Source organism: Bicyclus anynana, chromosome 13 (assembly GCF_947172395.1).
Source record: "Bicyclus anynana chromosome 13, ilBicAnyn1.1, whole genome shotgun sequence".
Taxonomy (NCBI): Eukaryota; Metazoa; Arthropoda; class Insecta; order Lepidoptera; family Nymphalidae; genus Bicyclus; species Bicyclus anynana.
The window spans coordinates 14,724,198-14,740,818 of NC_069095.1; the positions used below are offsets into that span (position 1 = coordinate 14,724,198).

At 34.1% G+C, this 16,621-nt stretch overlaps 1 protein-coding gene across 1 annotated transcript; it reads left to right on the forward strand.

The window, feature by feature from the left end:
* Positions 1 to 183: 183 nt before the first annotated feature.
* On the forward strand, positions 184 to 16,367 carry LOC112044152 (ubiquitin domain-containing protein 1). Its single transcript, XM_024079896.2, has 5 exons — positions 184 to 442; positions 632 to 912; positions 3,238 to 3,435; positions 4,185 to 4,344; positions 10,731 to 16,367. Exons 1-4 carry the CDS (start codon positions 361 to 363, stop codon positions 4,332 to 4,334), a joined length of 711 nt encoding a protein of 236 aa, XP_023935664.1. The 5' UTR covers positions 184 to 360; the 3' UTR covers positions 4,335 to 4,344; positions 10,731 to 16,367.
* The last annotated feature ends 254 nt before the right edge of the window (positions 16,368 to 16,621 follow it).

The window sequence follows — 16,621 nt, forward strand, 5'->3', positions numbered from 1 at the left end:
TAAAATAATTGAGAGATATCTTTTGTAAGAACGTTTTGTTCATACACTGAATAGTAATAAAGGTTGTTGAAAGTCTGTAAAATGTAAATTGTAATGCATCTCGGTCATTATAACATATTGTAGAAAAATATTATTAATAATAAGTTCTGCAAATAATATTTTTGTTATTTAATTTGTTTTGTAAATTATCGAATTTGAAGTATAAATGTTTCCATAAAATAAAACCAGTTGCCATTGCCAATGCAATAACAAAACATGTACAGCTATCTTTGACAAAAGTGGACAGGCGATAAAAATGTTATTTGTTAAATAATTTTTTGTAAATATCATATAAATGGGTGAATGTAGAATGTGAATAATATGGGTGGCTGCATCGGAATAACTAGAAGTAGAAGCGGGCCCATTGAGGATTCATCGGGCACTGTGTCACGACCTAACTCTGGTAGGTCATTCGATCATTTCGGCCTTTCTGTCGCCGTGGAATACCAAACCCTAGTGCCTGTTTATAGTGACAGTATCAGCTGTGTAAAGTAATATTCGTACTCATATATAAATCCCAGGTTTCGCACAAAGTGTCACCTTCACGCTCGTAGTTCAGTGACTTACATTCCTTAATCAATCGGTGTTTCAGGCGGTCTACGGAAGAATCAATCGCTCTGTCACGAAACGATTCGGTGGAAGTCGGATGTGCCGCTAACCGAAGGCCAGTTGAGAAGCAAACGGGATGAGTTCTGGGACACGGCTCCCGCATTCGAAGGTCGCAAAGAGATATGGGACGCGCTGCGAGCGGCGGCGGTGGCGGCCGAGGCCACGGACTTCCAGCTCGCTCAGGCTATCCTTGATGGCGCGAGTGTGTCTGTACCCAATGGATACCTCACTGAGTGCTATGATGACTGGGGGACCAGATACCAGGTATTTAAGCTAATATATCTTTCAGTTATAGGACAAAACATTTTAAATTGAATGAACAAAGATGAGGGTTTAACATATCCAAAACCTGTGTGTAGGGCCAAGAAGTGTTAACTCTACACACAGGTTACAATTACCAGGCTCAGCTCAGAGTTTTTTATAATGGACTGGACCCACAAGGTGAATCCATGGAATACTAAGATCTCTTTATCATAGTTGTGAAATGACTACTGAAACCAAATTGAAACTCAGTTCATTGAATACTTTATTCCTGTAGATATAGGATGCTGACTCAATGAAAATAATTAGTACAATGATTGAAATAACAAAATGCTGTATGCATGCAGTCTACTGCATTCTGGATTTGAATTTGAAAGTTTGAAGTTACTTGCCATTCTTAGTGTGGGTAAAAAATACAGTTTGCACACAAGTTGACTTATCTTTCGTATAACATATATATGATATAATAATAATTTAAAATTGCCTTCATTTTAATAAGATTCTTGTAAATATTTGTTTCATAACTATCTATATGTATCACCCACATAAATCCTGTTTCTATGGGAATTTAGACTGAAGATAGCCTATGTGCAAATCCAAACTATTCTCTCTCTGTGTGTAGATTATTTGATATGAATATCATATCAAATAATCTACATCAATTCAGGATTTGAGTAACAAACATTCATACAACCATGCAAACTTCATTTATAAATTGTAATATTGAATGTGTAGCTCCTGAAAGCTGTTAATGTATAGGTATAGTACATTTTTGTAATATCATCTTTTAAAATACAGTTTTATCCAATTCAATCCAGCAATGTTTACAGGAAGTAGGTAGGAGATATTTATAAAATCACTTGAAGGTGGAATTTTTTCTTAAATAATTTGGAATTTTTTATTCTATGACAAGTTAGCCCTTCACTACGAGTTCACCTGAACTTAGTGGCTTAACAGTCTAAATATAGATATAGGTCAGAATTCTATTTGACCCTGTTGAATCTTAGAGAAATGGTTATTATTGTTTTTTGTTTGTTTTGCTGTGATTAGTCTCATTTTAGATCTTGTTACTTATTTCTATATCCATAATTTAATTTCTTTACAAATTTTTACAAATTCTTTTCAAATTTACAATGCACATAACTGAAAAGGTGCATACCCCGGGCTGGAATTGAACCTATGCCCTCAAAATCAAAGGTAGAGGTCATATCCACTGTGCTCAGACATTAAATATCACGTGTCTCAAATAGTGAAGGAAAAACATTGTTAAGAAAACTGAGAGTTTTCTTAACTGACTGCAATGATTATCATGATGCTTACTTTCTATCAGGTAACATTTAAGTTAATCACAGTGCAGTATTGAGAAAATATTTTTATAATGTTATATATTATAGCAAAAATAATTGTGCTAAAATTGCCTATAGTTTATATGTATTATAATAGTTATGTAACATTGTTATGTTTGCAATATAAAATTCTTAATGAGTTGTGTGACCCAGATGTTGGCTCCTTTCACTGTAACTTGTTTATTTCAATGATTCACTTTAACTTTAACACTTTATATTAATGCATATTACAATTTATAATAATTACCAGTAGCCCAATCAATTTAACCTAAAATGTATGTAAGCTGAAAATTTTGACAAACCCATTTTTTACCCTTTAACCTTAAGTAGGTATTTTCCAGGTACTGGATTGATTAGAACTTATCCTTTTATGGATTTCTCAAAGCATCTTTTTTAAACTCTGCAGAAATGCTCACAAAAATTGGATAGAATCAAAAGATTTATAATAGAATTATTGAGAGGTCATCATATGTACATTCTTTAAATTTAATTATTCTTAATTTTAATTATAATTTTACTTAAAATAGTATCTGGACTTCTCGTGCCAAACTTGTAATATATTGTACCTATAAATTAAATTATTTACCTATTAATTAAATTACTTATTACTTTTGTGAATTAGATTATAATTGTTTTCTCTATGTATAGTATATACTTGATATCTTAGAGTTTGTTGTACCCATGAATTAATGGATATCTATAACTAAGAAGTGTACATAATATCTAAAATTGTGAAAGTTGTGAAAATCTTTTAATAGCTAAGCATTAACCTAATTTATCAATGTAATTAATTGTAAACATGAATTTAATGTATTAGCGGTTGATTTTCCTTAATAAATAAATAAATGTCCTATATTCTTCTACATAAACGGCTATAAACTCTGTTTGTCGCCGATAGCTTTCTTGCGTAATTGTCAAATCCCTTGCTTGACTTGGCCTACTAGTCATTTTTAATATATATCTTGTTCTTCTACAATTGCAGGTACCAATATACTGTTTGTCAGCACCCATCAACATGGTGAAGGAGGCGAGCGGCCGCGACTCGCCCGCCGAGTGCTCGGAGCCCGTGGACGGCGGCGCGGCGCTGGCGCTGCGGCTGCGCCTGTCCACGGGCGGGCCCGACCTTGACCTGCCCGTGTGCGCGCGACACACCATCGCACACTGCAAGGCGAAGCTGCACGTGAGTGTTGAGCAGTAGACAATACAACGCAATGAGGAGATATTGAACAATAGGCTACTTGCCTCTTTTGTAAATAGTGTTTAAACTGAATTATGGAAGTATTATAAGTTATATTTTATTTTGTCCCGTCAATAATAACCAGTAAAAAATTTAATACAAATGAAAAAATATCTACGTATCTGCCGCCGAAACACAACACATTACACACACAAGTGACGTCATTCATAGAGATAACAGCGTGCTTGGCGTTTTTTTTTTTCTATCACATCACTATCTAGCCCCAAAGTAAGCATACAGAGTAGCTTGTGTTATGGGTGCTAAGATAGTTGATATTATAATATTAATATACAATTATATACTACATATAAATATTTATATAATGTATAAATACACACAGACACTGGAAAACACTGATGCTCATCACACAAATATTTTCCAGTTGTGGGAATCGAACCCACGGCCGTGGATGCAGAAAGCAGGGTCACTACCCACTGCGCCACGCGGCCGTCGTTTGCAGTGATGTGATATATCACGTCACCGTAAGCGCCAATCACAAACCTAAGCCTTGTAGCGAATGACGTCACAATTTTGTTTTATAAAAATATTACAATTACGAGATTATTTTCACAAATAAAAATGAGTTTCTAGGTATCTAAACTGCCTATATAGCAAAAAATCTTTTTAGTTTTGTACAGCTGGCGAGTAGCCTATTCAATCAACCTATTGGGATTTGATGATGCGGTTTGCAGGCGCAGGAGAACATCTCCCCGTGGCGGCAGCGCTGGTTCTACGGCGGCAAGCTGCTGGGCGACAAGCTGCTGGTGGAGGAGGCGCGCATCACGGCCGGCTACGTGGTGCAGGTCATCGTGGCCGACCCCGAGCCGCGCCCGCCCAGCTAGTCGCACTCAGGTACACCACATGTGGGCTTCATAACGAGGCTCAAGGTCACACAACGGACGATGCTGTACGCTATGCTCGGAGTAACTCTGCATGATCTAACGTACCAACATAGATCAAGAGTTGCAACAGACACAGCACATAGTTCGATGTCCGTCCGACTGGATAGAAAGGGGAATGTCCATTCCCGGCCCAGACCTTTCGTCCCCGCCCCCCACTTTACATAAAACTAAAAAATACTTGATAATTTTTGTTTAATAATGAATAAATTACTTTATCCATAGCGGTTTGCTATAACTTTCCCCAAAAAATAAGTTTCACAACGATATTTGACAATATTATAGTTGTTGTATGACATTTTTGAAGACACGAACAGGAACAGTGTTGCCAGCTAAGTGATTTATTTGGTTTAATCAATATTTTAACCGAATAATAATAATCGATCTTTTTCTACAACAAAATCACCTGGAAAAGCAAAAGTTGTAATAGATTGTAATGTTTTTGATTATAATATCTGCCTCACTCTTTAAAAACCATTGCATAGTCGACATTATGAAACGTTTCTTGATATCAAAGTACCTATTATATTTTTCGCAATAACCAACCACTAAGAACTCAACTGATTTTTTTAGTTTAATCGATATTTAAATGGATAATAATAATAATCGAGCATAACATTAAGAACATAGGATCACTGCGTAGAAACATTACCAACTGCGCCATTTAAATACTATCTATACTAATATTATAAAGCTGGAGAGTTTGTTTGTTTGTTTTTTAATCTCAGGCACTACTGGTCCGATTTGAAAAATTCTTTCAGTGTTAGATAACCCATTTATCGAGGAAGGCTATAAGCTATATATTATCTCCGCATTCCTACGGGAACGGGAACTACGCGGGTAAACCGCGCGGCGTCAGCTAGTATAATATGAGTAGTAGCGCAAGCCCGTAACTTCGGCGCGTGCAATGCGGTTTTTTTATACAATTTTTCCATACTCTATATAAGCTAGCTACACGATCGGCCAACGCGCAAGCTACAGCTATACTAAGCTGTCAAGTATATACATAAGTGGTCAAAGTGGTCTTAATAGTTGATAATCAATCCCTTTCTTCCGATAACTTTTTCCTTTCATCCGATCTAACTAAATCAAATTCTATATATTTCTATGTATGTATAAATAGTATACATATTGTAGATAATATATTATGTTTACATAATACATTGACATAAAATTGCAGGCGTCCGCAATTTTGTCCGGGTGAAAACGCAATATCATGACAAACTACTTGTATAAACCTTCTTCTTGAATCACTTTATTTATTATTGAAAACCAATAAAAACCATTGCGTCGTGTAAAAGATGGTGAAAACAATGACGTGTTATTCTAGTAATAAAATTATTGAATTAGAAATCGATACGAAGTTATTCGATTTTTCGTGTTTCGTATGGCAACATCGATTTGACTTTTGGACAGATAATCTGTTGATGTCAATAATTGTCAATGTCATTCTCATTTTAATAATTAGATAATGTCATTGAATTAATTTACTGATTTTGTCTGTTTTCTTCTAATTTCTGTTTACCTTCAGTATTTTTTGAACCGAATTATAATTTTTCAAACCACAGCTATAATATAAATAAAACTTGCACGAAGTTAAATTCGAAATTCGAATAATGTTGACCCTGAACCGGAAAAATTACAAGTTTATTTCAGCTCTCGGATGTAAATACAAGAGGACATTTACGCTGCATTAATCAATGTTAATATCAATATTAAAATTATTATAGTTGGCATCAATTGTCAATAAAATGTCACGAAAATACGAATACATTATGTTTGAAACATGCTCGTAAACAAGTACACAGCAGGTGCAGGCAGCATAAATAATGTTTGATCCATTTTTAATGTGAAAAACGATTATTATTCATAAGAAATAATATGTATAACTTTAATAATTTTTGTCATGTTATTGTGTCAAGTCACAACAGAGTGTAGTTTCCCATATAAGTGTTAAAGTGTCACTCAGTGTATTTTTAACTAACCAATATTGCTGTATTAAAAAGTACATTTACTGTGTAATTACTGGCGTAGAAGGCATAACATCTAGTCAGATGTAGGACAGCACATAGGTTTTCTTGCATTGTTGATGGTTTGTTCAAGCAATATTTAGTGCATTGAAGTATTATAGTATATTTATCCTACTTTCCTGATTAATATTAAATGTGAACTGTGAGTTTGTATGTCAGTTTGCTACATTTTCACACCCTAAACCAATTTTAAAACAGTAATAAATTGTGCATACTAGAGAATTATCTTAATTCTCTGCGTGTGTGAAGTCTGCCAATCCGCATTGGGCCAGTGTGGTAGACTATTGGCCTAACCCCTATCATTCTGAGAGGAGACTCGAGCTCAGTAGTGAGCCGAATATGGGTTGATGATGACGACGAATAAATTGTGGAATAACATAACATTATTAAATCCACTAAGTAAACCAATTTTAAAACTCTGATTAAATTATTTGCTGGATTTTCACATTTTATTACTATTTCAGTTATCCAGAGTCATCCCAAGTTTGTCAAAATTGCTGGAAAACGACTGATAAAGCAGCATCTTGCTCAACTGAAGAACGGAAAATAATTATGTAATAGCGACAAACACTCCAAATGAATGTTGTTTTCCTCGCTGTAATACATTTGTAAATTCATTTATTTACAGTGCTTGTAAACTAAGCCTGGTTTTGCAAACAAGCACTTTTGAAATAATAAGGTTGACTATTTGTCCATCTCCAGACAGACAGACAGACCTCATCACCAGATAGGAAGACAAGTTGTGCTGAGGAGAGTCAGCAAGAAACTCAACAGTCACTCTTTTTTAGAAAAGTAATACAATATTATAATTTACAATTGTTAACATCATTACAATAATTTTTCTAGTAGAAGCTGATCCAATGGCCTCCAAGTAGTGGTGTGCACTTCATACATGCATTAAAGTACTGCATATCCTAAGAGTTGTCTTCATTAGTAAATACAGATTTTTCCACTTTGCTTAATTTTATTACTAGTGCATACCCTGATCGACAACCATATGCACGCCACTGCCTGGTTGGTTGGTTGTTTCATTTATTGATTTATTTGTTAAGCTTGTTGGTTACATAAAACAATAAATCTATTCATGTACAGCTTTAATGTTACTTCATCTCCGGTGTACTTTTTGAGCAGTGAGAGTGATAAAATAAAATATTTTTTTTTATGTCTAGCAAACTTTTATTAGAAAAATTATTTAACCAAATCCTTATTTATACATCATATTATCATCTCCATATACTTTTATGGGGGGGCGTAACTGGGTTTCTTGGGCCAAAGTTGTATGGGCTGGTGGACATTCCCCTTTACCATTGACTAATAACGATGTTGGTGGGTGGTCGTATACGTACGTATTGCCGATACTGCATTTCGCGGCACGCGAAGACACGAAGGTTACTTTGGTCATAACAAACAGGACAGCTGAGTTGCTGAGTATGTTACCGTCTTAGATTGTGTTTTCTTTTATATTGTATAGGCGAGTGCTTGCCTGCAATGCCTGATAATAAGCGATGATCCATCCTAAGGTAGAAAGCGCTTGCCTAGAAGGCACCCATGTTGTAGGTGGTGGAGATAACAGAAGCTCGTAGACACAGTAGATATAACAAGCAGTATAATAACTCGACCGTATTTTTGAAATAAATACCTACAGTCGCGCGCTCCGTAAACTAGATTAACTATTTTAGAATTTAATTTTTATTTTAATTTAGTAGATTAACTAGTAGATTTAAATGAGGCTGATACTAATCAATGATCTTGAAGGGCCTTCATATATTTATTTTGGTAATGCCATCTAGGTATTACCACCACACTAGGTGACCAAATAATAAAAAATCAGTCAAGTGCGTGTCGGGCCACGCGCAGTGTAGGGTTCCGTAGATTATGCGCTACTAGCACTTTAATCCCTTATGTAATGCACAAAAATACCGATAACGATACCCCCACACTATAGAATAGACGATAAAAAATTGATCCTGACTTGGCATGTAGGGAAGGAACTACAAAAAACAAATTGAGATTGACCGGGTTCGCTAGTAGTTTAATAAAAAAATCTGGATAGGTATATTAATATCAGCTGGCTCTTTACTCTTTTTATTCAAATACATTAAAGTATGAGCAACACAATAATGTTGTTAAATTCAAACAACTTCTTTACTTAACTTCTTTATTACATTAAAATACATTAAATAGGTATACAAAACATACATGTCATAAGATTTAAATCTATGTATTACATAATAATCAAAGAAAACAACCTAAATGAAAAAGTTAATAAATAATTATTTAATAATGTTATATTACCGTTTACGTCATTCACCTATTTACACAATTTTATCATTGAAGTATTTATTTATATATATATATTTTAAATTATGCCTTTAGAATACAAAATATTAATCAAACTTTATAAAAATAATAACTTTTTTCCTAGTCGTCATAATTAAAAAATCCAATACACTGCGTTCGTCACCGCGGCACAGTCGCAACGGTCTTCACCCCACGATCACCCCACGTACGAGGTGCGTAGGTATAGCTCGCGTTTCGACCTTTAGTATGAAGTCCACCTACTGGTTATACTGTGTTGTAGAGCAGTCCATTGCAGTGCAGGTCAGAAACAAAGGGCCAAAACACTTTGTGCAAGTTTAAGGGACATCAACTGCTTATGAATGCCACTTTGATAGTTCAATTTATTTATTTGGACCACCAACAAAAATCATATGTAAATAGAACTAAATGGTCTTAAAAACTAGGGCAGTGCAAAACTTATAATTTTACATAGGTAGCCACTATGTGAGGATAGGTTGTTTAAAATTAATAGTGGAATAACTTTAACATAATCTATACTAATATTATAAAGAGGTAAAGTTTGTAAGTTTGTCACATTTTTTAAATGGGGTAATCTTCGGAACTACTGGTCCGATTTTTAAAATTTTTACACCAGTAGAATACTACATTATCGGGGAGTGCTATAGGCTATATTTTATATTGGTGTCATATATATTAGCCGAGTTATCACAGTTTTTGTCATACAGGTCGGACTGAAAATCCTCTTAAACATACTTATTCGCATGCGCTGCCTTAACTATTGTGTAAAATTGAAATTTATGTATGGAGACTTTATGTATCTTTAAAAGTTCTACAAAAAAGTCCGCGACACCATATATTTATCTTCTATATATTAGCAGATATAGTACCTTCTGTGTTTTAAAAATTATTAATTTTATATACTTAGGTTTACGTCATTATTTATACAACTAAATTTCAATCCTTATTAAAATAAATTATTTAATAATTACAAAGATATTATGGAGATAAGATTTGCCCTTTATAGTATTTAGTTAAATAATTTTCCAAATCGGTCTAGTAGATCCAGAGATTACCTCCTACAACCACACGAACTTTACCTCTTTATATTATTAGCATAGAAGTCTCTATTTCTCTTGGTCATACCACCACTCTCGAAGGACTGGACCGATTTTGCTAAGGGTAGGAGTAAGATAGAGAAGTTACAGGGTAGTGGTAGGGTAGGGGTAGAGGTAGGGTAGTGGTAGGGTAGAGGTACGGGTAGGATAGGGAAGTGGTAGGGTAGGGGTAGGATAGGCGTGAGATAGGGGTACGGGTGGGATAGGGGTAGGAAAGGGATAGGGTACAGGGACGGTAGGGGTAGGGTGTAGGTAAGGTAGGGGTAGGGTAGGAGTAGGTTTGGGGTAGGGTAGGGGTAGGGGGGGGGTAGGGTAGGGTAGGTTATGGGTAGGGTAGATGTAGTTGTAGGGTAGGGGTAGTAGTAAAGTTGACATCGAAATTTACGCGGACGAAGTCGCGGGCGTCCGCTAGTGTTACATAAATTTGCGTTTATTTTAATAAAGATAAGATGCATAAATACAACGAAAAAAATAAAATAATAAAAAATATATAAATATGTGAAAAGAGGAACTAAATGGAGTTCCTAAGAGCACTCTCAATAATCGAATCAAGGATCCAACATTAGCAATTTAGCGCTAGATAGCATCTTGTTGCTGATGAGCCATCATGCTCTTCTAGTTCCTTGACTTATTGTATTAATATGGATTGAATAGACTAAGCAACAAATAAATGAGTTTGCAATCAGCTAGGATTCAGCTTCTGCCACGATATTTTTATAACTCGCAAGTGCAAGTTTCGAATTCACCTCTATCTCTTTCTGTTCAACACGATACTATAGAATGAGAAAGATGAAAGAGAATTCGAAACTCTTGCGAGTTATATAAAACATCGTTAGAGACTAGCAGTGATGTGTTTTATTAATAGTGTTTTAAACAAAGTTTACCTATTCCAGAATAAACCTCTTCAACAATGGAGCGCCGCCCGACGGAGACTGGCTTCGAACATATTCTAAACTGTACCATACTCGTAGGCTACGGACTGTCGGCGGGCCAGTGGCGTGCACTGCTCAATAGGAGCTTAGGGTAAGCACTGCCTTCGTGGAGTGCGCGCCACTGGTCCATTCGTTATGTAAGTTACATTTTAGCGAGGGTCCTCATTAGTGCGTTGCGTTAAGTCGTCGCAACGGATCATAGTATTGTCGCTGCGCAAACGCAATGCTTTGATCTGACATGTCATTTTTAAATATGTGAAAACGACGTCGCAACATAACGCAGTGCACTGATGGGGCAATGTTCTTAGTCACTGTTTAATTTGAAATTTGTGTTAAACCGTTGGATCTAACCATAAAGCGACAAGTGAAGGAGAAGTACTCACAGTATGATATTATGTTATTAAGTATTTAATGAAATAATCATTATTATTGCTATTTGCATGAATCTTACGAGTTTTTAAATTCGATTTTGATAAGATGGTATATTAACGCTACAGGAATGAAAACCCTCATGTAGACAAAAACTCGTGCCGAGATATAACAAGATAAGTAATTTTTCCTACTGAACACTTTCTTTCATCCCATCATAATGAAAGATAGACCAATTATGGAATGTAGAAAAAATTACCTCATTATATTTTGCAATTATTGTGAAAATATTGAATCAATCCTCATAAAGATTCCTTAGATATACATATTGTCATACCACCTACTCAGGTCACTAACTTACTCATTCCGATTGTTACCGGATGCATCTATTCTATCTTTATTTATTCTGATATTCTATCAGTAACATTTTGTTATCTAATAAAGTTTTATTGAATACATTTGGACTTGACTTTTGAAGTACTGGACCAAATGGTCAGGTATTTTTAGCTTATCACCTTATATAATATAATTACAATACATAGTACAAAAACAATAGATTTAATTTTAATAGTTGGTCCAACGATTTAACACATACACAATAAGGTACACAATACAACTATAATATATGTAACACACATATAAGGGTGGAAGCAGACTTTCAATACGATAACGCGTGTTGTTTTAAAATACAGTGGAGGTTTGATAAATCAGATTCCTGGGTTCGATTATCGACTTGGGTCTATTTAGGACCAGGGATTGTAGGTATCGGTCGTGGCTAGTTACCGGCCTGCGGTCTATAACGCACTACCAAGCGATTTTTTGCGTTCCAGTATGATGACGCGTAAAAAACATCATAAGTGGAATGAACTTCTACTCATATGTAATTGTGTCGTCATTTAAAAGTCCAACGACAAATTTCAAGACGTAGATAAAGACAAATGTCGATCAATAGCTGAAAATCGAAAAAGAAATAATTTCAATTTGGTCGTGTCGTGGTGCTTATCTTAGGCCTACAGGTGAGATATCAGTCGAAGGTAAAGTAACTTCATTCACTAATAAAACGTCAATCGATAACTGTGGTCCGAAAAAATCGAGCCTCCACTGTAATTAAATCAATGAATGTTTCAAATTCTAATCAATTCAAGTACCAATATATGGTTCTTATCACATTTTTCATTATTCTAAACTGATGGTGATAATTTAATTAGTGCTCCTCAAACTAAAGCTACGAGGATTCTAACGCACACAGTCTGAGAAGAATATTTAGATTTATATGTAACTGTAAGATGTACTGCAGAGATGGACCTAAATAACCTAAATCGTGTTAAGTAGTGTGCTTTGTACCTAGTGCTATGATTGCTGTCTGTAAATATAGCTAACATTGCTTGACAAGGGAATGTAATATATACATTTAATTATAGTATCATATCTCTTATCAGAAAACTATTTTATAAAATTGAGTCCCTTCACATGAATCAATCATTAAAATCAGAAGGCCATGACGCTAACTTACCTATGTACGTTAACAGGACGCTAACTCTGCTACGAACGTTTATGCGACGTAAACTCCGCTATGGACATCTAAGCGGCGCTAACTCAGCTATGAGAGCTATGAGATTACTTATTACGTTTGCGGTATGTATCAGTAAACATTCACTAATTCAACCAAAAGAGAGAAATGAGTTTATTCCAGGCTGACTACTCAGTGAACGTTAAAGCGACGCTAACTCAGCTATGAGCAACGCTAACTCTACTATGAGCGTTTGTTCGACGTCAATTTATTTATGAGCGTAAAAGTATCTTGAGGAACAAAGTATCTTCATAATAAGATACCAGGAAAATGTGTCTAAATATAAGATACAAAATAAAAAGCACTATTTCAAATACAAGACGTAAATACGTATCTTGTATCTGTATTTCAGATACTTTTATCTAAGATATGTCACATCTCTGGTCTGAGTAGTACGGTAGTGTGTGGAAGCTCTTATATCTATGTTTTCGGAACTACATATTTTAAAGAGTGTCTACTGCCATATACATATATTGAACATGATATAAAGGCGTGTCTGCACCGGCGCGTTTGCTACTTGCGTTTGATTTTGCGTCCAAAGTTCTTTATTATTTTTCTATTAAAAATGGTTTTTTTAATTAATAGAATAAACGGGCCTACATTATATAAAAAAAGTTTCGATTAGGTTTGGGATTAATTTTGGTCTGTTTGACAAATTGTGTAAAAAAGCATTAGAATATTTCATAATTTGTTTTAACTTAATAAGTAACACACGCACGGAATTTTTATCCCATCGTAGTTAATAATAACACCACTCTTTTATGTTACTCATTAAATATTTGATAAAAATTGTTTAAGTCACAAACATTTATGATGTTTTTTGTATATTTGTGTAAAAAAAATTGTCTGTGAATAATATTGACTAAATTCTTGCAGTAATGCCTCAATATCGATTATTAATGGCTTAAAATAATATGCTATAATTTCAAACTCTGCTTCGTTTTAAAGTAAATACTTATTATAATTTTAATTTTAATGTAATATAATTGTGTAGGGTATTTCATGTTCACTGCCATATTGACGACCTGTTGATTTTACGTTTATCAAATGTGGTGACGGTATACGAATATTCGCACAATGAGTCGCCACGGTAGATGTAACACAACATTTCGTGTTCTTGTTTAAAATCTCGAAGGGGCGATAGTTTAGTTATACTCGTAGGTACGGAATTTGTGGTTAATTGTGTGTTTGCGTCACCAATCAATAAGCACGTCATACAATACAGTGTTGTGGTTGGTAGACAGCGTGCCGCAAGCTTCAACGCAACATAGATCGCAGCAGTGTGGCCGAAGCTTTAGAGATTCTTTACTCACCTTCCATGCTTGCATTCACTCGTACCGCCTTGCCTTGAGACAGGGGCGTAGCTACCGCCGGCGGACTGCAGGCGCCCCTCACGTTTGAAAGTAAATCACAATCTCAATCTGGCGCTTCCTGAAAAAAAATCACCTAACTTCAGAAATGACAAAAAGTACAAAAACAACAGGCGACGCTTCTGCGCTCGCCCCAACCCCCCAGTGACGCCGTAGTGATCCCACATGGAGCCATCGGCACTTACTCAACACGAAAAAAAAACAATAACAACCTCTTTTTCCCCGGCCTGCCTGCATAAGTTAAATCCTGCATAAATCACTGCTTTAAACAAGTATTTTTGTTTCATTATTGACAATTCAGAGAGAGAGAATTTAAGTGAGAATTCTTTACTGTTCATTTGGGCTCCTCAAATAATTTTAATATAGGGCCCCTCCAAGGCACGCTACGCCACTGCATTGAGATTAATTATTGTGAACGAAGTGTTTTTGTCTGGGAATGATATTGACAATAACGTAGGGTGGGCGCCAAAATTCGAGCTATAATCGAACGCTCGCGAATTCGTCCACGTGTTAACCCGGAACCATGACGTATACGACATAATACTTCTTGAATCCGTATTAAAATCCATTGCGTACTTTAAGATCTAACCGTTCAACCGCGGGAAGCGACTTGCGACCCAGTCACACAACCGACTGTTCAGGGCGAGGCGTTGTTAGCGTGGTGTCTGGTGCTCTAATGAGTGTTGACCTTTATATAAATTACTGACTTACTCATATAAATTTTAACCAGTGTATGTAAAATTAAGTTTTGAGATATTGTTGTAAAGTTTAAATTATATTGAGTGATTGTTATGTAAATTGAAATGCGACATTTTTATCTTTATTAAAATTTACTTATCCTATTATTCTATTCATGATTTAAATTCTGAATGTATTGAGTTTGAGTTGCACTGTAAAAAATATTGAAGTACAGAGGTACATATTGTTTAAAATTTGGCAGTAATTTAAAGAAATTATTCATGTGAATATGTGGGATTATGCCCTACTAATTTAGAACATGTCCAAGGATCTTAATCATAAGCTTGTTCATGCAATGCAACTGTCTAGACGGGCATATATCCAATAAATACATCTCAGTTACATGAATAATGTGTCTATTTAGGTATTTTTGGTATTAATAAATATTAGCCATATTTTATATCTTTCAGCATAACAAAAATATTTTTTTATCAGACGAAGTTGGCCATTTCTTCTAGTAATTGATATTGTAAATTTTAGGTTAAAAAATTAAATGAATATATATTTTAATTGTTTAGATAAGTCTAATATAATATTATTAGTGACTAACTGGCTAGCGTAGAAATGTTTGTGTTTACTACTACTTGAGGCTTCATTTTATATATATATGTACTGTAATATAACTTAAATTTAATAAAATAGTTAGTTACCATAGATAAAATACATTATTTTTCATATTTACTCTACAGTACACAAACTAAAACCAAATACGACGCAGCACTTATTTTATGTTTCAAAAGTTTCTAAAATCATATATACATGGTGTTATATTTTGTTTTTTTTTTATATTTTTGTACCTACAAACCTAAACTTACCATCAGTTGAATTATTCCCTAATTCGGTGTCTTTTGAAGCAGTCATTAGGTTACTTTCTGATAACCGAAATAATGAATAAATCAGCAATTTCATAATTTGTAGTTAGAAATTATTAAATTAATTTAAAAAGCATTATAGTTTGATTTGGTTCGCAGCGAGTGATTGGAATAAATTTATATAGGGTGTTTCATAATGGGCTGACTTATTATTATTTTATGTTTAATTGTTTTTGTTTTAATTTTATTACTCACTGGCATTATAGCTATAAACTTCGATGTTAAATGTAAAATAACATTGCAATAAATAGGATATGTTTTGTTATTTTTTATAAGTATTTTATTTTTTTGTGATTATTTATATTGATAAGATCCGATCCGACATAATATATGTATTAATTACCGCTGTAGTTTATATGATAAGCCATAACAAAATGTAATTAAAGAGCCTAACAATGACCCCACTCGTATTATATATCTGCCGTCAAATATGCTATAAACAAAACATAACTAAATATACTATAATATTACTACAATATGTGATTTGATTTTTTTTTCATATTAATTTTCCTTTTACTCACTTGGGAATTATTGTATGGTGCTAAGAGGTTGATTTCATCTCATATTATTAACTATTTTACACAAAATAAAATATATCTTATGTTGGTATATACGAAATGGAGTATATTATATTAATATAATTTAATAATAATGATGATAAATAAATAAATTTAAATTGCATACTGTTTAATTTAGTTGACGTACCTAAATGCTAAATCTTGATTTATTTATAATAAGGAAGGATATAATATAAATAAATGGTTAACATATTATCTTCAAAATCTGAATTCAATAAATAACTTATGTTGATTTTAACTGTACAGTTGAACTGTTGATTCAAACATTTGTGTGGAGGCAAATCTGAAAACTTCACAGTTTAAACTAAAAACTAGTCAAAATCGTAATATCTTTAGCTGAAACTGTACAGTTAAA

Bases quoted from the DNA above. Each gene is read 5' to 3' on its own strand.
- LOC112044152 (XM_024079896.2), top strand. From the start codon at position 361: ATGGGTGGCTGCATCGGAATAACTAGAAGTAGAAGCGGGCCCATTGAG. The intron at 443-631 runs GTAGGTCATTCG...TCGGTGTTTCAG, and splicing joins TGTGTCACGACCTAACTCTG to GCGGTCTACGGAAGAATCAA. The intron at 913-3,237 runs GTATTTAAGCTA...CTACAATTGCAG, and splicing joins ACTGGGGGACCAGATACCAG to GTACCAATATACTGTTTGTC.